The sequence below is a fragment of the Corvus cornix genome, chromosome 2, assembly GCF_000738735.6.
Source record: "Corvus cornix cornix isolate S_Up_H32 chromosome 2, ASM73873v5, whole genome shotgun sequence".
In the NCBI taxonomy this organism is placed as follows: domain Eukaryota; kingdom Metazoa; phylum Chordata; class Aves; order Passeriformes; family Corvidae; genus Corvus; species Corvus cornix.
Window position 1 is genome coordinate 58,879,317 of NC_046333.1, and position 21,183 is coordinate 58,900,499.

The 21,183-nt window shown below is 40.4% G+C and overlaps 1 protein-coding gene across 13 annotated transcripts; it reads left to right on the plus strand.

Annotated features, from left to right (window-relative positions):
• The first annotated feature begins 3 nt into the window (after positions 1–3).
• Positions 4–21,150, plus strand: PTER (phosphotriesterase related). Of its 13 annotated transcripts, none has more exons than XM_039548471.1 (7): positions 30–102; positions 3,343–3,419; positions 4,618–4,797; positions 11,013–11,487; positions 13,196–13,461; positions 16,822–16,962; positions 20,310–21,150. In XM_039548471.1, the coding sequence occupies exons 4-7, from the start codon at positions 11,056–11,058 to the stop codon at positions 20,518–20,520; spliced, it is 1,050 nt and encodes a 349-aa protein (XP_039404405.1). In that variant the 5' UTR covers positions 30–102; positions 3,343–3,419; positions 4,618–4,797; positions 11,013–11,055; the 3' UTR covers positions 20,521–21,150. The 13 variants fall into 13 exon arrangements, with proteins under 13 accessions (XP_039404403.1, XP_039404405.1, XP_039404406.1 ...); XM_039548468.1 differs by lacking the exon at positions 30–102 and adding an exon at positions 109–619; XM_039548464.1 differs by lacking the exon at positions 30–102 and adding an exon at positions 5,946–6,095 and having other exon boundaries at positions 627–3,419.
• Positions 21,151–21,183: the final 33 nt, after the last annotated feature.

Below are 21,183 nucleotides of genomic sequence, written 5' to 3' on the forward strand. Positions count from 1 at the left end.
CCCGTCCCCGGGAAGTCCCGCCCCACTCGGGGCGGTCGCGGCTCTTTGCCCGCCAGGGGCCTGCGGGGTGCGGTGCTGCTGGCGGAGGGTCCGGCCCGCGGGGTGAGCGCCCGGGACCCGGGGAACGTCTGCGGAGCTGCTCCGCGACCTCCCGCGGCCCAGAGCCATGCCGGGCTCCCCCTTGATGCCCTTGGCTCGCCCTTGATGCCCTCGGCCCGACAAGGTGCCCGGGCCGGGAAACTTGGCCCGAGTTGAGGGGCGAGAGCGGCTTGCGCCCGCTGCGCTGCTGGCCCGGGAAGGCCGGAGGCGGGAGAGCGGGAAGCGGCCGGCGGCGCTCCGGACTGGGGCGGGCGGGGAGCGCAGGGCTGTGCCGGGGCTCGGGCCGCGGGTCAGGGCTGCGGCGCGGCCCGGCCCACCCGGTACAGCCCCGGCTGCGGAGCGGCTGCGGGACGAGGGGCAGAGGTGGCCGGGACGGCGGTGCTGGGTCAGGCAGGCCTCCTGCGGGGAGCCCCGCGGCACGTCTGAAGTGCGAGGGGACGAGCAGCTCTGCAAAAGCGTTTTACAACACCAGATGATAGTTATCAGCAGAATAAGCCTCGAGCTTAGGCGGCTTCACTGTGTGAGTGCAGCTACGCTGCTATTATTAGTGCTGGTATTTAATATTTGTACAGCCATAACAAGTTAAATATTGGAACTACGTCCTCTCTAGTACTCCTCTCCCGACAGTTCCCGAGGGTGTCTCTGTGAAGGAACAAATGCCTCAATCCAAAACTGGGACCTTCAGAGCCTGCCTTCGGCTGCCTCTCCATCTGGAAGCACTAGCAGCCCTCTGCAAGATGCTTCCAGAGTTGTTCAGGCTTGTCAAGGCTCAGCAGCAAAGCTCCAGACTTGCCTGTGTGCCCTGTTGGGGTTCCTACACCATGCATGTTCTCCGTGGCCTGAGGCGTGCTGCCCTTTCCAAGACACAGATGCAGCAGGCTCCCTACTCCCCTGGCACCAGCTTGGTGAGCTGCGGAGGGGAAGGCTGAATTGAGCGAGGGAGGTCCAGCTCCCCCTGCCAGGTGTGCACGGTAGCAGTCACTGCTGGGCAGTGGCCTTGGGTTTTGGCAACTCCTCTGCAGCAGGTCTTGTGTTGTGGTTAGTTTGGTCGCAAGTTGAAGCACACAGGTCCGGTTGGTGATGTATGTATGATCTCTAAGATACCTGTAACCGTAATCCTTTTTTTCAGGTGTCTGTTGTTAAGGGTGGTGTCTTCTGTATGCTAGAGGCTTGTGACAGTTCTTGAATGAAACAAATTTTTAGCTCGAGGTCACATTTGGGAAATTTTGTTTTACTTGTCTGGCATTCCCTTCTGTTTTACACTGGATACATTATTCAACATCCTCTGTCATAATACGTTCTGTAGTGTTTAAAGGTTGTTGCCTTCTTTCTGCTGCAGGCTGTGTTTCAGTGATGGGTGAAGTGATGCTTCTAATAGGTAGTTTTGTATCATTTTGTCAGGTACTTTGGGATTGTTTTATGAAAGACTACGTAAGTGTCATTTATTATTATGAATGCCTCTCATGTTTGGAATTTACCAGACATAATATTTGCCATCCTGTCACCATCATCACATTCATTTTCATAGTTATAATCAAAGGTGGCAACAATGGCATTCAGATGCTTAATTATACTTCATGTAGGTGACCAGTGCTAACTTATTAAATTAATGCATGGTGCAGCAGGAACAAGTGTCACAGCTTCCCTCTGTGGTTAGGGAGCCATCAGCTTGCTTCTCACACATAAAAATCAGTATACAGTGAAGCATATGGCACCAGTGAGTTCTGTGTTTATTAAAGGACTATTCCTCTGAACATTCTGTGAATTTTTTTCCTTATTTCACTTGATGTAGATCTAAAATGTTTTTCCTGTCTTTCAGGACTTGAAATACTGAACAAATTCATTTTTTTGTTAGATGAAACCAAGACTTCTTAAGGCTCATGAAAACAGTGAGACTTCTGCTTGCATCAGACTGGCCACCTGTCTGGTATGGGGAGGATTAGAGATCCATGTAGACTGTGGAAACCTAAGGTTGAAGTCCCTGGTTTGATTCAGAGCAGTTTTGAACTTCTTAACATTTTCTGCATTTCTGGAGAACTGGATTGCCAGCTGTGTTGGAAGGGAAAGGGAGTATCCCATCCCTCTAGTTCCAAGAAGAAATTACATCTTCTCAAAACTGGTAGGGTGAAGCAGGTTTCCTGCTTTAATGTCATTTTTCTGGTCACAAATTAAAAAGCTTCCTCAGAATTTTCTAAGCAGTGGCCATGTGTTTGGTCTGATAGTAATATGTATGTTGGTAATAATCCAAGAAAAGCATTTTATCCTAACAATAGCTGGGATATGTTTCACAAGTACTTAACTACTCAGATAAAAAGGAAGTATGAAGAAAGGCCGCCACCACCACCATCATCTCTTAGATGACAGCTTTAGGAAAATCACAGTTTTTTACTTGGATCTCAGAAACATGTAGAATCACTCTTCTCAAAGATATTCTGAAACCCTACTTTCATGTAGCAAAAGCCACAGGGTTTTTATTGACGTAACTTTTGTGGAGGAGGGAGGACCAAAGAATGGTATGTTACCTGCTGAGTTACTCCCTTTTTCTGCTCTTCTGGGATCTCACTTCTTTCCTCAAAATGTGAAAGGAGAATTGTTTTATCCCACAGTTGTCTTTTCCCTGTCCAGAGTTGCTACAGTGAGGATTAGTGATCAAGTGAAAGGAATTTACCTCTTTTTTTTAGATGTGATTTGTGTACCTTTTGGCAGATGGGTCATTTTCCATGGGTCTGGAAATCTTCCACTGGTTTTAATGCTTGAACTCTGGTGTTCTGTAAGCTTTATTGGTGGACTTTGTTCTTTGTTGTTCACTTTAGACTGGGTAGCAAGGGGTTTTTTTTGAAAATAATTAATAGTTTTCAGGACAAAAATACTGAGTTTGTATCTTCTTTCAGAAATACAAAAAGGCAAAACAGTGGCAGGGTTCTCTGTCCAGTTCTGGTTAAGACTGAGGATTCAGCAATACCTGGAAAGGAAGCAGAAGGTTATGTAGGAGACCTGACAATTTTATCAGCTTGTGTGTGTTGGTCGTTCCTAGCATTCCACTGTTATTCCCAGGTGGGGGTAAGAACTTTAAAACAACAGGAGTTGTATAAGCAAGAGGTCATTGACTCTGACCGCTGACAAAGCATGCAGACTCTGTAAAGGCGTTCTCTAAGGTAAAAGATACTCCTTGAATTACACCCATCAGCTTTGAGCTTTCACTTGTCTCACATTAACTTTTCTTGTGTGGCCTTGTTTCTTTAGAGCAGAAGTGGATTTTGAGAAGGGCATACAGCTTCCATTTCCTGACACAAAGCCACAGTCCAAAGGCTTTTCTCCAGGTATTTTTTTCCCATTAGGTCTTCAGATTGGTTGCAAATTTTGTGATACAGTTGTTTGCAGTAGTGGGACACTGAATTTAGTTCTGTACATCTAAGCTCATCACTCCCTAGTAAAGAAGGTGGTTTTCTGGAAGCCTGTGCTTATTTCAGTTGCTGCAGTGTGTAATATTTAATGAGACATTAAACCCAATCCCTGTGCTCTTTTCCACCATGCATGGCTTTACAGGTCTCAGTGGATCAGTGACTGGTGTGTTCTGTGGCAAAGCTGATGTTGGGGTTCATTCATCTGAATTTTTCTTGATAGTAATGTTCAGTCTTGATCAAGAAGTAGTAATGCACATCACTCATCCATTGCTTAGATTTGTATAGTGCATTTCTGCATGTAAAGATCATAGAGTGATTTGGTGTGGCTGTGTAAGACTGTACAAGTGAGTGATAATGCTCCACCCAGAATGCTTACTGCAGTGTTTAAGCTCATATGAAAATATGTGTGTGACCTTAAGTAGAGAGAAAACCAGTAAAAGTCAATGAGAATAACAGCAAAGGGTAGAGTTAGATGTATGCTTGTTTCAAATTTGAAATTTAGAGGGAATAAAGGCTGGATATGCATTCCTGAAAAGGAGACTTTTTTTCCTACATCTTGTTGTCCTAGCAAGAGAGTATGTATTTGTGCCCTAGAACCCATGAGAAGCAAATGTGATTCCATTAAGTCTTAAGAACATGAATGTATGTATTAACATGCAGGACTTAGCCCATATTTGCATATAGCATAATGTGACTTCAGTTCTGATTTTTGGCCTAAAAACACTATGTGTGCATGTAAAATATAATTAATGTAATGTTTGACCCTGGAGGAGAATTTTTATCTGACCTTTTATCAGGAGTAATTTTGGAAGCTGCCCAGAATGAAAAATCCCTGAAGTTCTTCTAAAGGAGATGTTAATGAAAAAACACTTAGGGGTATGCTGGTCTCAGATCTCTCTGAGGAAGAGAAACTTCAATGTGACTTTGCTCAGAGAAGCCTAGATTTTGAGACTGTTATCTGCACAGAAATAAGGTAAAATAGAAGTCTGAGCATTCTGGTCACAACAGCTAAACTTTAACCAAATTAAAAAAAAAATGTGCAAAGTTCTATATGCAGAGTGACTTAGACTCTGCTTCTTGGGGCAAATCACGCGTGCTTGCTTTGATCCCAAAGGTTTGTGCACCCTGCAAGACCAGTACTGCGCTTGTTCTGGTGTGGCAGTTTGACTGTGAGGAAGCAATCTGCTTTAGAGATGCCTGGCTCAAAGCCTGGCTGGAGCCAGAATGTGATCCTCAAGCCTTGCAAAGCCTGAAGGTCTGTCTGCCACAAGCTGAGCCACAGAGGGAAGCCGCTGTAAGAATTTTTTCTTACCTTTCAGGTGAACATTTAAAAGCTTTGCTTCTCGCTTACCCAGCTCCCTATCAGAGTGTGCCTTTCAGAGGTTCGGAGGGCAGGGGCTCAATATATTGGCCTTTCCCGTATGTGTACTAGTGTTTACATTTCTCCTAAAATTTAAGTGACTTTGCTTTTGGGTTGTAGAACATTCACAGTGCCACTCAAGCAATGTAGCTGCTGTGGAGTGTGTGTACCTGCATATTTTGATGGGACTTTTCTTTATCACAGTTGGATGATATAAGGCTTGGTTAAAGCTCTTGTAATTTTTTTTTCATAGCACATACTGTAACCTTATATAAAGTCTTAGTTTTAGTATTCCTTGTCACTTCTGTAGTGTAAAGGCTTTTTGTTTGTTCAAACCATATATAGAAAATTTAGTAAAAAGCAATATGTAGCATTTCTTTTAGCTTGGCTTCTTAAGGAAATACGTTTCTGAATGGTTTGTGGACCAGAAGTAGGTTACTGAAGGCCACAACATTAACCCGCTATTCTGAGTATTTCCAGAATAGTGTGTTTCGTGGAAAAATGTGGCCAGGTAGAGTAGATGATGCTTTTTAAATACTCCCCCCCAAGAGTTCTCTAGGTTTTGAATCTGTTGGCCAATTTCTACCCAGTTGAGAGCTTACACATCCAAAATGATGAGGACTGTATGCATGCTGCATGAAGATACAGCCATCCAAAGGTGTGAAAGTGAAGGTGCCCCACTAAGGGAAGAGCTGCAGCATATGCTCCTGTGGGGTTAGGCAGGAGTTTGTGTAGGAGAGGGGCACCTCTCTTCTTACTCCTCTCTCATAAGAGCTTTATTCAAGGCATGAAAAATCTGCCATGTGACATTGTTCCTTAGGACACAAAGCTTTGAGTTAGCTTGAAGTTCAGAAAATCATGGTAATCTTGTAGCTCCATTTTGGGAGAGGAAAAAGACCAGTGTCACTTCTGACCGTTGTCAGTTCTGAAGACAGGGAAGAACGTTTATTACTTTTAATGAAAATAATCTGTCACCTTCAGAGCAGCATATCTGCCATTTCTACAGAAGAGACAGAAGTTTGTCCAGAAACCTCAATTTTTTCAGTACTTCCACTCATTTTCAAATTCTGTTTCTTGGGCAGAATAACCCAAAAGCCATATAAGATGCATTGTTCTCTCATGTAACACAAACTGGTGATGGTGTGAGTGTGCCTGTGCAGGACTACAGTGTCACAGGCTTTGGAGAACTTTGTGGAGACTGGCGCACAGGGAATTGCTGGGCTAAGTGACAGGTGAGTCAGCATCTATCCTGGAGCAAATGCAAGTTCTGTCCTGCTGCCCTCAGCCACCCAGCTGTGACAAGCTCTGCTCCACAGTCCCTCTAGCTGTGCTTGCCTGACAACATGCATGAGCAAAAAAGCCATGCTTGCTGAAATCTGTGTCCAAGGGAGTGCTGGGTTTCAGGTGTGTTTGCACTGTAATTACCACTCGTGAATATACTTTTGAAGAAGGTAAAGTAGATCTGGCATCCATCTGTTGGAGAAGTTAGAAAGCTTGCTTGTCTGGTGGGGAAGAGGAAGAATGGGGAGTATTGAGCAGGCAGTATTGAGTTCCTTCCACTCTGTAAACCTCTACAGGATTGGCAGAAACATGGGGAAAGAGAAAAAGAAGTTAATTTTTAAAATTCTTCCTGACATAGTCTACATATGTTCTCTTACATCTGCCTCTCCTCTTCCTTTGTCTTGCTAACTTTCTCCCTTGTCACAAAATGTTTACATGTGGGGAATGGCGAGATAACACAGCATAGACTAACTAATAGTAATTTCCTACAGGTGTCTCATATATTTCTAATTAGTGGCTTTTCCATGCTCTGTAGGGGTTGCTCAAACTAGAATTGAATGCTCAAAACATTTCCTCCATCTGTAAGTATATAGTGAGCCTGTGCTATGTCACATTTCCCAGGACTGCATGGTTGTAAAGGAAAGACCCACTTAAAATGCTCTTGATGCAGCCAGGGCAGCCCTTTTTTCTAAATGGCAGCTGTGTTTAACTTTTTCTGGATACAGTTAATACCTATTGAGCCGTTCTTTTTGCTTTTTTTGGTAAATTTTATGTCACAGCAATCTGGATTTAATGTTGCTCTAATCTCACATTGTAATGTAACAGCAATGAAATGATTCCCACAGCAGTCTACAGAGAATCTGTGGTAATGCCATTAAAATGTGCTTACCGAATCAAAACAAATGCAAAATTAGCATGTGGAAACTGTGTTTATGTGATTATAATGTTTCAGCAATATGAGATTACTGTAGGAAGCAACTAATCCAAACCTAGGGGGACTTCCCATTACAAGGCCATTAAAATGACACAATGACTGAAGCACAAGTTTCAGATGGGAAAAGTGGAAACATAAATCTTGTCATCAGTATTCAGGCAAAACATCTATTGAACTCAGTGGAGTTTTTATCAGAGTCAGGAAAGCAGCACCATGACCTTTTCAGTAGCAAGTCTCTTTTCTCTTACCAATACCTCTAGGAAGAGGTATATAAACCTTCACCAGGATTTGGTAGTTGGCTGATGGTGAGAGTTGTATTTTATGCACCATGCAATTGGTGGTTACAAAGATTTGTCCAGCGTTTATTACAAAAATGTTAAGGTATTGTTTCAAGGTTGTTGTGTAATAATACAAGTTTTAGTTATATCTTGAAGTAATTTTCTCATTTTTGTCTGAATTTGTAATTTTCAGGAAATATAATTTATTTCTCTCTTTATACAGCGCCCAGAGCTGAGAAGTCTTGGTCTGTGCAGGAGCTCCTTGGCAATACTACCACATAAATTAGTGATTTTCAAAACCAAAATAGCTGTTATTGCCAGATATGAACCTACCTGTTTATCTTCTGTTATAGGAATCAGCACCTTTCCCCCTAACCTCAGACTGGGTTGAGATTAAGGAAATGTAATTCAGATGTCTTATGTAGAACCATCTGAAATATATTTGTCTTGTCCTGGATGGTTTCTTGGCTTGCTCCTTAGTCCATGGAAGGAGGATAACATTACAGAAAGTGACTTGTCCTGTCCTATTACAAGCATCCAAAATAAGCTGGATGAATTGCCTATAGATAACGTTCTTCCATCTCCACTATGAAAATGGTCTAGATGATTGTTCTGTAGTAGACATACATCATTTAAATGGCTAAATGGGGTGGTATGAATGCAGTTCTTGGTGTATGAAAGAAGCAACTTTTTCAGAAGAAAGTTCTGTGTAAAACGTGGCATGCAAGTCACAAGAAAAACACACAAACGTTGATTTCTGTAGTAACATATGCATACTTAAATTAAATATGAATCCTTCTTCCATTTAAAAGCTATTTGCACCTAAATTCTGTTTTAAAAATACTTAATTAAATTCTGATTCCATCAAGTGAATCTTATTAGGAATAACGTATCATAGCATAATCAGAGTAGGCTGTTTATGTGAATGACAGTAGGGAAGATATCAGGATAGTGGTTTCAAAAATAATTCCAGTCACAGATTACTGACTGTCTTTATATTTTATAATTCTTTTATTAAGAGTGGTGGGTTTCTAAAACTGTGTTAGTAAGCTGGAACAGGCATTAATATATTTTTCATGAAGATAAAATTAGGCCTACTTTAAATGCTCTTTGTGTCAGTTTCCATTTCTTGTGATGCTTCTTATATTTATAAAAATCCTTGGCCTCAGTCAAAAGGTTCTGTAAATTCTGTATGTGAGCTATAATCTGAAATCTAGAGTTTAAAAATCAACAGGTTGTGTCTGCTACAAGAGAAACCTGGCACGGTAATTTTAGATGTTTCCTGCCGTTACAAATCACAAGACAGCAGCCTCAGATCTCACATGAGCAGCCATTGGGTCTTCGCAATGGGCAGGCCAGATTAATTGAGGGTAATCAACTTTTCTTCAAAGTGATAATCTGAAAGCAAGCAAAAATTCACAGTTGATTAGAGTGGCCTTTTTGAGTAACTGCAGTATTAAATAACTAAGCGGCTGAAGTGTAAGATTGTTAAGGAAACAGACTGTAATTGATTTGTGTCAAGCTTTATCAAAAGAAATTAAATACTTGTATATTTAATTGTACATAGGTTTGGTTTGCTAACTTAATAAATGGATTGGAAAATTGTCAGTAAACATGGGGAAAGAGAAGTGTGAATCCAATGCAGAGGGTAGTTATCACTCTTTGCTGTCAGGGTTTTACTGAATGCCAGAGCATAGATACTTAACATTTAAAAAAAAAAAAAAGGTAAAAAAATAAAGCAAAGGTAATGCTTAGAATTATGTCAGTTGCTTTGCTGTGCATATAAGAATGACTCAGATCACTGAACTTTCTCCGAAATAGTGGGTTGCTCTATATAGAGCACCAGCCTTCTTCAAGGATGGAATTAACGACTGCTTAATTGAATTGCAGCTAGGAGCAGTTTCTGACTAAGACAGGTATTTTGCTTTGAATTATTTGCTCAAGAATAATATTTTCTGAAATCATGCACTTCTTAATTTGTTTGGAAGAAAAATAAATTGTTCTATTAATCAGCCAGCTGATTAATAGCCAGCTGATTCAGTCTGTTCTATGAGAGTAATTATTCTTCTACCTTCTCAGACAAGTTAACGTGCTAGTTCAGGAAAGAAATTCCTAAAAGAACAGTTCTTCCTAAGTCTACTTGTATACAAGGCAAGTAAACATAGTCAGTCAGTCATTTCTCTTTTTTACGGATGGCCAACTCTTCTTATTACAGTGAGCCCCAGCACTATGGACTTCACCAGGGAGGCAATAGCTGCCTTTTCTGGGGGCTGGGTCACTTTTGTGCATTGATGCTCTGACAGTGACTGCTTCTCATGAGATCAAAGTATCCCCAAAGAGATCTTGATGTTCCTGTGCCCTTTGATATGTAGAGTTCAGTGCCCTTCAGATTTCAGTTTTTCTGTCATCCTGGTAGATTAACCTTAGCAGTTAAAAGGAAGATGTCCTCTGAGGGCTTTACCAGTAACAAACCCATGTTTATGACATTATTCACTAAAAGGGAGGCAAAAATGGGAAAGACCTTTCTCTCTTTAATCAATAATGCATGCTCTAGTTAGTCCTTTCCTCTGGACATGATTAAACATGTATTTTGTTTCATAACTGATGATTTTGGTTGTGTAGGGATTTTAACTATATATCCTCAAGCCTTTGTGACTAGCATCAGGGAGATCTAACATGAACTGGTTAGTCAGGACTACCCCCACTACCAAAGGGAAAAAAATTAAAATCCCAATGGGGAGAGCTGCAGTTAATTCTAACCTGCAGTGAGTCAGGCCAAACTGGCACAGGGTCTTCAACATGAACCAGTTGCAGACTGTAACCTCAGTGTTTGTCTTTGTCACTGCTCATTTGAAGTTTTGAGAAGTAACATTGTTTCATTTGTGTTAAAGATGAATTAAAAAGTGTCTGAGATGCTGAGCTGTATATAAATTGTTAGATTAAGGTCTGTTCTTCGCTGGTAAAATACTTGGCCAGTGAAGCACTTTGGCTTCTCCACTGCTGTTTGTGGGCTGTGCTGTATCTTTGGCAACTGTTGTCAGCCTTAGAGGAGTGGTCCTGGGCTGTTCCAGACCTCCAGAGCGCAGCTGTCAGGAGAACCTGAGTCCTGCTGTAGCCAGAGGAGCAGATTATCACCCCTACTCCTGCCTTCCACTTAGAGGGGGGCAGACAAGGTGCCCAAACACAGACAGCTTCCTCGGCATGCGAGGGGGACATTGAGTCTTGGAGGCCACAGATAAACTGAACATACCAGTAAGGAATATTCAGGCTTGGTGCCAAGTGTGTTCATCTGGTGGCTGAAGCTGACAAAATTTGACAGCTGCTGAAGAGCAAAGAATCCTAAATGAACATACAGTGGTTGTTATTAAATAGGAAACATTTATCTTAATGTGATACTGACTGCAGCACAATAAATGATTGCAATTTCCAGGTACTGAAATATGATGTGTTTATGTTACTGGAGTACTGATACAAGTACAGTTGGTTAAAATAAATGCCTTGTTTTTCATATTGACCACCCTGCTGCAAACAGCTTTTGGGAACATCCCAGTGAACACACACAGTGTGTAGGTACATGTGCAAGAGATTTCAGAAACTGCCTGAGAAAGCACTGCTCTTTCTGAAATGTTTTTGTTTCCTTTCTTCTTCTTTCCCAGACTCCTTTAGGATCTGATTTTTTTCCCCCTTTGTTAAAGAAAAATGCCTTCCTTGAGTGGAAAAGTGCAGACTGTCTTGGGCCCTGTGGAGCCAGACTGTCTTGGCTACACATTAACTCACGAACACTTGACAATGAACTACAGCAGCTGCTTTTGTCCACCTTCTCCAGGCCAAGAGCCTTTGTCTAATGGGCCCATTGAGATGAAGAACTTGTTTTGGATTAAGCAAAATCCCTACAGCCATAAAGAAAACCTTCTTTTGTATCAGGAAACAGATGCTGTGAGGGAGGAGCTGCTGCATTTTAAAGCAGCAGGTGGTGGGACGATTGTGGAAAACACAACTACAGGAATTGGCCGGGATGTGAATACTTTGAAGAAACTTGCTGAAGAAACTGGAGTTCATATTATTGCTGGTGCTGGGTTTTACGTGGATTCCACTCATTCTTCTCAAACACAGGCCATGACAGTGGAGCAGGTAAGTCTTAACCATTGCTTCAGTGTCTCTGTCCTGTGAATTATCTCTGGGTAAGCCAAAGTTGGAGAGAGGTTCCAGTAAAATAGATGAAATAAAGAGGTTCTCGGTGTAGAAAACAGGATCAGCATTACTGCTCGTGTGTAATAGCTGGAGCAGCACTGCTTGCATGCGCTTAGGTTATCTGTCAGAATTTCCAGTTCTTAAGCTCCGTTTTCTCTGAGGGGTTTGTTATAATGCAACAGTAAGAGGAAAATACAGTATTTCATATGTGGACATGTGGTACACCACCAATTATCTTGAGTTTTTTAGTATTTTTTAAGGAAGGATTTTATCCTGGCTACCTCTTTTGTCACTTTTTCTGGCTAATTGCTTCCCAGTGAGTTTACCCAGCATTCTTGTAAAAATCATAAATAATTGCAATATTTATAGGACAGTTGTAAATTACTGCTCTGCTCAGGCTGTGTGTTATAGCTCTCTATCATTTGTCCAGGCTTTTCAGGGCATAGTCTACATCAGGCTGTTTGTACGGTGACTAAGATAATGTGTTAATAATAACTGAGGTCTCCAGATACTCCTATAATAATAAATATTCATCTTTTATTAAGAAAATGTGGTGATAAGGAGAAGAGGGAATGGAACTCTCCAAGGTAGGAGGCTGTGAATGTGTATGAATAGAGCTGAGAAATTTTTTTTTTAGTCTGTCGCCGTTTACAAATGAGTCAAACTAATTTTAAAAATCAGTGGTCAAAACTTGAGCAGTGCTGCCAGCAAAACTGGACCCAAGCAGGCCCAAACTACACTACAGTACTGCTTTTCCTAAGTGTTCTTCCATTGCTTGAAATACAAATAGATACAAATAGAATAGATACAAATAGATTTCCAAGGCAAAAGTTTCCCTTCTGTGTTTGGTGGGCTGATGGGAGACCCACAGATTTCCTGTACTCAGCACTTAGAAGGTAGGCTATCATCAGTGCCGTTTTGTGCTCTCAGTTCTGAATGTATGCTTAAGATATATGGCCTATTCCAGGAAAGAAAAACGAAAGCTTTCATGGCAAACTAGTTTTAGTAAGAGATTCTGATATTTTTGTTAATGGATGTTCTAAAGCAGGCTAATTTTGATCCTGTGAATTTGTCAAATGAGCTTTGTTTTTGTAGTTCTGAAGTCAGCAGAGCTCCTGTTGTTTTACATTGGCATTGCCATAGGCAGGTTTTGCCTTAAACTTATCTCTTCAGGATGCTCGCCAGAGTTTCTCCCTTTCCTATCTGAATGACAAAGTTTCCTTATTCTCTGCTCCCTTGTTTTGCAAAAAATTACATTGAGTTGTGTCTGGAGCCAATTCAGGAGTGCAAGGCAAAGGTTTTGGAATAAACTAACCTTTTTTTTTTTTAAAGAAAATTTAATCTCTGCCTAAATCAGAGTTCAAATTACGTGTAGACCAGCTTTCTTGGCAAACCTGGACAAATGTGTGAGTGGATACTGTTAAACTGATTTGCTTCTGTGTGTATTTTGGTCTTGGTGAATGGCTGGCATAACATTAGTTGACAGAAACCAGATTTTAACTGCAGTGTTTTCACACACGCAGCTGTTAATTAAATAAATTCTGAAAGACCTTGGGAGTATAACTAGCCCAGTGTCCATAGGCCAAATCTGATGTTATTTAACACAAATAGTATTAATAACCAAAAATCTCATTTTACTGTTCTCTAGCTGGCAGGGATTATTGTTGATGAGGTACTCAAAGGAGCAGATGGGACTAATATCAAGTGTGGTGTGGTGGGAGAAATAGGTTGCTCCTGGCCTTTGACTCCAAGTGAACACAGAGTGCTTCAGGCAACAGCACAGGCTCAGTCCCAGCTTGGGTGCCCTGTTATCATCCATCCTGGCAGGAACAGCGACTCACCTTTCCAGATTATCCGCATTCTGCAGGAAGCTGGGGCTGATGCTTCAAAGACAGTCATGTCTCACCTCGACAGGTAAGGAGACTATTCTGCTGTGCTTCCACACAACTCACTGGGATTTTGCAAAACTATGCTGGAAAAAGTTGGCATAGATTATTATCCTCAAGTTTACTGACTTAAAGATAAGTGCTTATGTAGAGCCTGATCATCCTTCAGCAATTCAGTCAGGATCAGCTTTTAGATTCACATTGATAAAGATTTTGGTATTTTAAATGCTGGCTTTGAAAGCTTAGGTGAGGGGTTAGGAACAACTGTAGACACATTTAAAAGATGGGAATTCCATGAATTTGGATCCCTGCACAAATCCCTGTATTTACAAAGCACTGGACATTGAGCAGCTCTCACTAAATTGGTTGGGAAGTTGCTGGGCTTCCAGAGCTTTTGAACACTGAGTCACTCTTAATGGCCTTACCGAAATCTCACAGAAGCTAATGGAGATTTCCTTGATTTGGCTGGAGTCTGGATCAAAGCAAAAGGCAGATTTTTAATGTTCTACTACCAGACAGAGGAAATATTGCTTAAAAAGAAAATAGTTGGGTTTTGGATAGTTCATACATAGACCAGATAGTTAACTTTTAGTTTCCTCAAGAACAAAAGCCAGGAGCTCCACATGAGGCATGGAGAGAAATTGGGATGCTTTTCTGTCCCCAGCTTAGAAATACAGCCTCTATTACCAAATCAGTTTTGTATGACCTTGTGTTGCTCATGGTGAGCTGGAATATGTCCAGGCATTGATTAGTTTGGCCAGTTGCTGAATAATGGAGACTATTTGTGGTCATATGATTCTCAGAAATTGGATTGTTTGCCCTCAGTGTGAATGCAGTGCAGGCAACAGCACTGTGCTCCAAATTTCTCATGGCTACAGGCTCTAAGAGCTTGCAAATCGAGCTACAGGTGTTTGATATTCACACAGAGCTCCTTGTTTTACTTGAGGATTTTAGGAGCATAAAATTCATGCCATGAAATTATATTTGAGTATTTATAAATTAATTCCTTTTCATATTTACCTGTATTCCACTGTATCTATAGCTGTATTTTTCACCCCTTTTTGAAGAAAAAGTGGTTACTTAAATCTTTTTATGAAAGAGGACTGAGCAAGCTGCAGGTATCAGTACTTATGTAGCCATTTTGGTACAACATAAACATACAATTATGGTTTTTCGCCTCTTGTACATTGTTGTAAATTGTTGAATTAAGTAATTAATTGATAGAAACTGAGCAATATAAGTAGGAAAACAGAGATGCGGTTTCAGTAACAGCCGCTGATGCACAATATGACATTTCCTTATATCTCTTTCTATCATTACTTTCACACATTCAGGTTGGCACTTGCTATAACATAAACTACTGTGAAGTTTGGCTTTGCAATGTGCATTTAACATTTTAAGTCTCCTCCAGTAAGAAAAATCCACGTGGGAGCATCCCAGTCCCTTAAATGTGAGATAAATTTGTATATAGCTCCATATTTCATGTCTGTATTTGACATAGAATGGTAGTTTTACAGTGGATTTACAATGAAATGATAAAACTAAAATGCTGGCTACCATGTCTTGCAATTTAGCACCTTAGAACAAAAGGTAGCACGTATCCATAGTGGAACTATGGTGTACTAAAAGGCAGGGAGCAAAAGCTCTTGAGCCTTGGCTTTAGCCATTTGTTCAGCGTTAAGTTTGTAAAGGACATCAACATCTTGGTTCACTTGATTAACTTTTGTCAGAAGACTCAGAGCAACTGTTATGAATTTGGGGTGTCTGTCCCTGTGGTATTTATGGCTGAGGTCCACATTACAGGATGCTTCACCATTCACCCCCCTCCTTTTCCATGAGCTCATGGCTGTTCAGGGACAGTGTTGCACAAACACTCAATTCCAGGTCAGAGATCAGCAATTTGTACTGGGAACTGCTGCTGTTGCTACATCTTTGTGGATCACAGTGGACCCCATGGCTGACAAAACTAAGTTCTCCGGCTCTTCGTTGGGATAGAACACCCAAAAGCATGACACTAACAGTAGTTTTAAAAAGAAATTGTTCTGTCTGTGATTTTGAACTAGATTGTTGGGTGTTTTTGCCACCTGCACAGCATTGAATACTCTTGGTGATTGTCTCCCTGTGAACTGAGCCGGGCTGGATCTAAAATAATCTGTTCTTTTGCTCTGCACTTTGAAAACTCACTTGGTGATATGTTCTGTCTCTGTAAACTGTAACATTTATTTTAAAATAACATTTTTTATTAATTACAGTTGGCAAGTCTTAGACTCCTGCTGATGGCAGGCTTGTTTGAACATGGGTTTTCTCTCTCTATACCCATCTGTTCCTCCTACTTGATCTGTTGTTAAGTCATAATATTGAAATTGTGACATCAGTCATTTCCATAGCAACAGACTGTGATGTAATTGTATAAGGTAAAACTGCTTTGTGACATCAACATCTGCAATAATAAACCCCAGCAAACTACTGCCCTTTTGGTAACTGTGCTGCTCTTGTGGAAACTTGGTTTCTTCTTAAAAAAAAAAAAATTGTAGCAGCTGTAAAGATAAAATCAGATCATTTGAGTGTTTTTGTTTTCCTTTGGACAGCTTATACACTTGGTAAAAATGGTTCAAAGAAAACCCAAAATATTCCAGAAAGCTGTTATTTCTGTTGCCATTATTTTCCAAATGAGTGAGAGGTGTTAGAAGCTTTGTTCCTTCACTTCTCAAATCTGCTGCAAAGCCCATGTCCCAGATACTCACAGTGCCATTACATATTTTGGTGAGGACATTTTCTTAAGGTGTTCTGGCCAGATCCCAGTGCAAACAATGATATATTGCTGTTCTAATGGCAATCCAGAAACATCACTGTACAAAATAGAAACTAAAGACGAAATTGTATATTACCGGTGTGTGATGGATGAAACAAGCCCTGGATGAAGCTGTCTCCTGTAACTCTTTTGGGAAAGTAAATCTGTCTTGTGTAAGTAATCCATTGTCTTTTTTTTTTTTTTTTTTTTTTTATGTCACTATGAATTAACCTCCTCCTTAAATGTCCTTCCTTGTTAGGTTGTCTGTTGAGAGGGTTAATGATATCAAAAGTAAGTAACTTTCCTGTTTCTGTTTAAAGGTTATCATAGAGGCTTTCATTATTTCCTGGGGAAAGAGTTGGTTTTGTTCTGGTTTTTTAATGCATGAAATCCCAAATGAATGTAAGAAAGACAATGCTGTGTATCATCTTAAGTTGCATGTGTCAAACAGGAGTCCTGTTTTTCAAATGGGTGAATTAAATCTTAGATTATTGGGTTTTTTCCTTGCAAATAGGAGGTCACAAGACACCTGTTCTCGTACCATAAGAAGTTTTATTCCTGTTACAGTGCTGACTCTGTGTTATTTATGTTCTGCAGGACCATATTTGATACAAAGGAACTTCTCGAATTTGCTAAACTTGGATGCTACTTAGAGTATGACCTATTTGGTACAGAATTCCTTCATTACCAGTTCCATCCGGATATTGACATGCCGAGCGACAATGAAAGAATTGCAAGGTATCTGCTCCCATGCAGTTTTAGCTATAGCGTGACCACTGACAAAGAAATACTATTGGTACTTGTTTTAAGGCAGTCACAGAGCGATTCTGCTTGCTGTTCAAAATTGTCTTCTATCATACTAAAATAATGCCATTTTCCCCTGCTGCTGTCACACCTTTAGAGCAGCATGTATCATTTCTTCTGAGAGGAAGGTGCAGAATCCCAGTGTTGTAGGAAGTTACTTGAGAAGAAGATCAAGAGCTTTTTAAACTTCATTCTCTGTCCTAATTCCATGTTAATCTGGTTGAATTTTATCATTTACTGAATTTATACAGTCTGTAAAAAGGAAAAGGCTGGAAATACTGTGTATGTGATAGGATTAAGTACTTCTGTTTGAAACACAGTACTGGAAACCTAGTGCTGCTACTAAACATCATCTGAGCCTGTTACATCTCCTCACTAGTGTACTATCCCAGCAAAACTCACTGGTGTTTTGGATGGATTTGATTCTGTGCTTTCGTCTTGAAAAACTGCCTATTTTCTTCCAAGCACTTTATCACCTTTCCTCCCCCTGTCCTTTTGTCCTTTCTCTCTTTTGAAGGATGGGATTCCTGTCTCCTCAGATCTCCCATGCTCCTCACACTCACTCACAATGTGAAAATATTGGCCCCACTGGCAGGATACCTCTTCCCTGCTTCTCATCAGCACCTGCAGTCTCAGCTCAGCTGCACTGCAAATCTGTTGTGCTAACACAAAGTTTTGCCAAGGAGATACATTCTGTGTAAAAACTGTCTGAGAGAAGGTAGGATCAGCTGGGAATGGACACCTCACTCCTTCCACTCCATCTGGAGGTGTGATGCTGCCGTGCTGTTTGTCCACAGTGTTTGTGAGCAGTGAAGTGGCAGGTGTCTGAGAGGGGGGTGCCATCCTGCCTGTATCTTTTTTTCTTCCAGAGTCACAAACAGTTCTTTCATTCTCCTTGATGAGAAGGATTTTATGATTGCTGATCACTAATGAAGTAACTTCTAGCTTTCCCTTACATTTCAGACATAGCTTCCCTCCCCCTCATTGTCAGATTAATCTTGAAACTGATCTATTTTCAAACTGTTCTCTCCTACGAAGGTGCTGTGGTTATTCCACTCACTGCCAAGCATTTGCTGCTGCTCTTCGCACTAGAGATTGTTTCTCTTAACAGTGCTCTCAGTCTTGCAGTCAGTATTTTAAACTGATGCAAGAAATCCACAGTTTTCGCATTTAGAATGAGTAAAGTTGCTTTCTCTGCTGTGCCTCCTGCCCTCTCCTGTGCCATGGAAGGTCAGCATCTACAGAAGCACTGGGGAGTATATAGAGAGGACTGGACTAGGCCTTAGTTAACGAGTGCATGTTCAACCGTGGCAGAGTGTTCATTCTATCCATGATACTTGCTCAACCACCATTGTCTCTCCTGAAATACTCTAGTGTCTGAGTATTTCTTGCAGCAGGCTGTTCATAAGAAGAAAAGGTGAAAAGTTTGTCTTCTCATTGCACAGTGTGAGTATGTGCATTTGAGTTATAAGTGCCATTAAATGGATATTGATGCACCCACAGTGGACGTAGGATGGTTGGGGCAATCTCCTTAGGGTTTTGTTTCATGAAACAGTACCACAGAGGTAGAAATCAAATTGACCTCTAAATGAAAATACTGAATGGAAAATATTTGTTCACATCTTTTCTGTTCAAAACATAAACTTCTGTAGTCATAACATACCTACTTGACACAGTTTAGCTGTCTGTGTGTACTTCAGCAGTTTGGCTGCAGTCTACTGCCAATGCAAGCAAAACAGTGACTTTTGTTCTGGGGCAGTTTGGAATCAGAAGCAGGTACTAACTAAATTTACAGGAATGAGCAAAAAGGAGCAATGGATACAGAATGGAAGGGATTGTATGCCTCCCCAACCCATGACATTACGTCAATATTAAAGGAGGTGTTTCTAAGAATATGTTTGGTTGGCAAGGAACTTAGTTCCTCCAGTGCCATTGCTCGTACTTTCTGATTGGCTTGTGGTCTCTCTGTATTTCAGAAATACTTTCGAAGATATCTGGAGGAGATCCTTGTGATGTTGTAACACTATGGTTTATGTAGTGTTGTGCACTGTATGGCACAGTGTATGGTGGGCTTTGAGAGACTGCAACATTTTACTAAATTCTGTCCTATTTGCCTTCTTTCTGCTGCCTGTGTTGATTAGATCCTGCTACATGTATCCCCTTGTAACTAGTTAATAAAAACTGTCAGTAAGGGCTTTCAGATACAGTGCGGTTACTTGCAAGGCTAGTTTTTGTTTTCTTGCTGATCAAAGCATTGTCGGGAAGGTAAGAATTGGAATTTCACAGTGCTGGCAAGTGATGGAATTGGAGGCCTTCATGAGGAATGAGCACTTTCCAGGGCTGGTCTGTCAAACCCTGCCACTTCAATGCTGCAATCCCCTGCTAAACTAAACTGAAGCTTACTGGGAAGCTTAACAGTCATGCAAGACAGGAGTGTAGACATCCACATATTATAAATGCTAAAAAATTAGCTGATCAAAGGATTAAGGCTACCTGAGTGAAACATGGAACCGAAGGACTTGTAGCAGTCCTGCTACAAGGGTGTGACCAGAAGGATTACTTCTTTTTCCAATCTGACTTGTCATTTTGCCAAGGCTTTTTAGCTGCGCTGCCATATTAGTTCTTATTTCCTGGCGTGTACTAGTGCTGTGCCACGCCAGTCTTACTTATCTTCTTTAATGAACATCTTTGAAATGTGTTTGGATGATAACCATCTATATAGAGTATGATACTGGCAACTGCAAGTTTTTATTAATCTGCTTTGCAAATGTGATTTAACTGAAGATATGGAAGTATATATGTAATTGAGCCAGGCTCCTTAAAGACCTGTCATACACAGAGTCTGGTCATTAGCAAATGTAGTGGGACCAGCTTTGTGACAGTAGTAAGAAGTAACCTGCTGAGAAGGAATTTATGTAGGAAATTATTATTTACTCATGTATATAAAACCTGTGTTCCGTGTGTGGTGATGCTGAAGTTCTTGAATTCCTCTGTGGACTTAATGGGTCTGGAAATGCAAAGTCATGTGCCAAAAGGAAAGAATTTTTCTTCTCTGTTTTGATATGTGTGGTGGTGTGTTTTCAGAGGTGGAGGATTTTTCATGCGATAAAAAATGCATTTTAATTTCAGGTAAATGTAAGGAGTATGTCCTCTGAGCACCTAAGTATTTTCTGTTATAATACAGTCCAGCAGTACAGTAACATAAGAAATGTAAATCCTAGTGTGTTCTGTGCTGTTGCAGTGAGAACTTTCACTGACAGGGATGCTTTTAACTTTTGCAGGATTCGTATGCTGATTGATGAAGGCTATGAAGACAGAATTCTGATGGCTCATGATATGCACACCAAGAACAGGTTGATGAAATATGGAGGTCATGGATATTCACATATCTTTAAAAATATAGTTCCTAAAATGCTAATTAGAGGCATATCCCAAGATAAAATTGATAAAATACTCCTAGCAAATCCAAAGCGGTGGTTGACTTTTAAGTAGGAATAATGAATAAGTATGCCTGTTTTATAGGGAAGCTTGATAAAATTCAGATTTCAGGAGAGCAGGCATTTTGAATTTTTTTTTTCAGAGAAACTGAAAATTATTAAGTAGATACAAACAAACTGATTATAACTTTTCTTTTTAATTAGAACATCAAAATTGTGTACTGTCTCTACACTTTGTCCCTTCTGAAAGTTTGTTCGTGAATGATTTACTGATTCTGAGCCTACCTACAAGATCTTTTCAACTGAAATTTTAAAATAATTGTTTCAAAAGCATAGTCTAATACTGTTACTGAATGTTACCCCCAAACTACTTTTGAAGATGCATAACCTGGACTTGGAAGGAAATTATAGTTTTCAGTTAAATTTCCTGTCTCGAGGGGCTGATTTTAATCCTTGTAATACTGACAATCTTCTCATTGTCCTTATATTCTTTAAGTGATACTTGATGAAATGTCTGGAACTTTTAAATAGCTTCCATAGACAAGAGAAGGCAAGAGGAATCTCAAATAAATCTAAAAAGATAATGTTTCTTTCTAGTTTAACAATTTACTTAATTGTAACTGAAAATGTAAAAAATACATGGAAAAATATATTTTTGAATAAAGTATTTTGATCACCTCTTAAACTATGTGCGATATTATTACAGATGTCTTTTTCT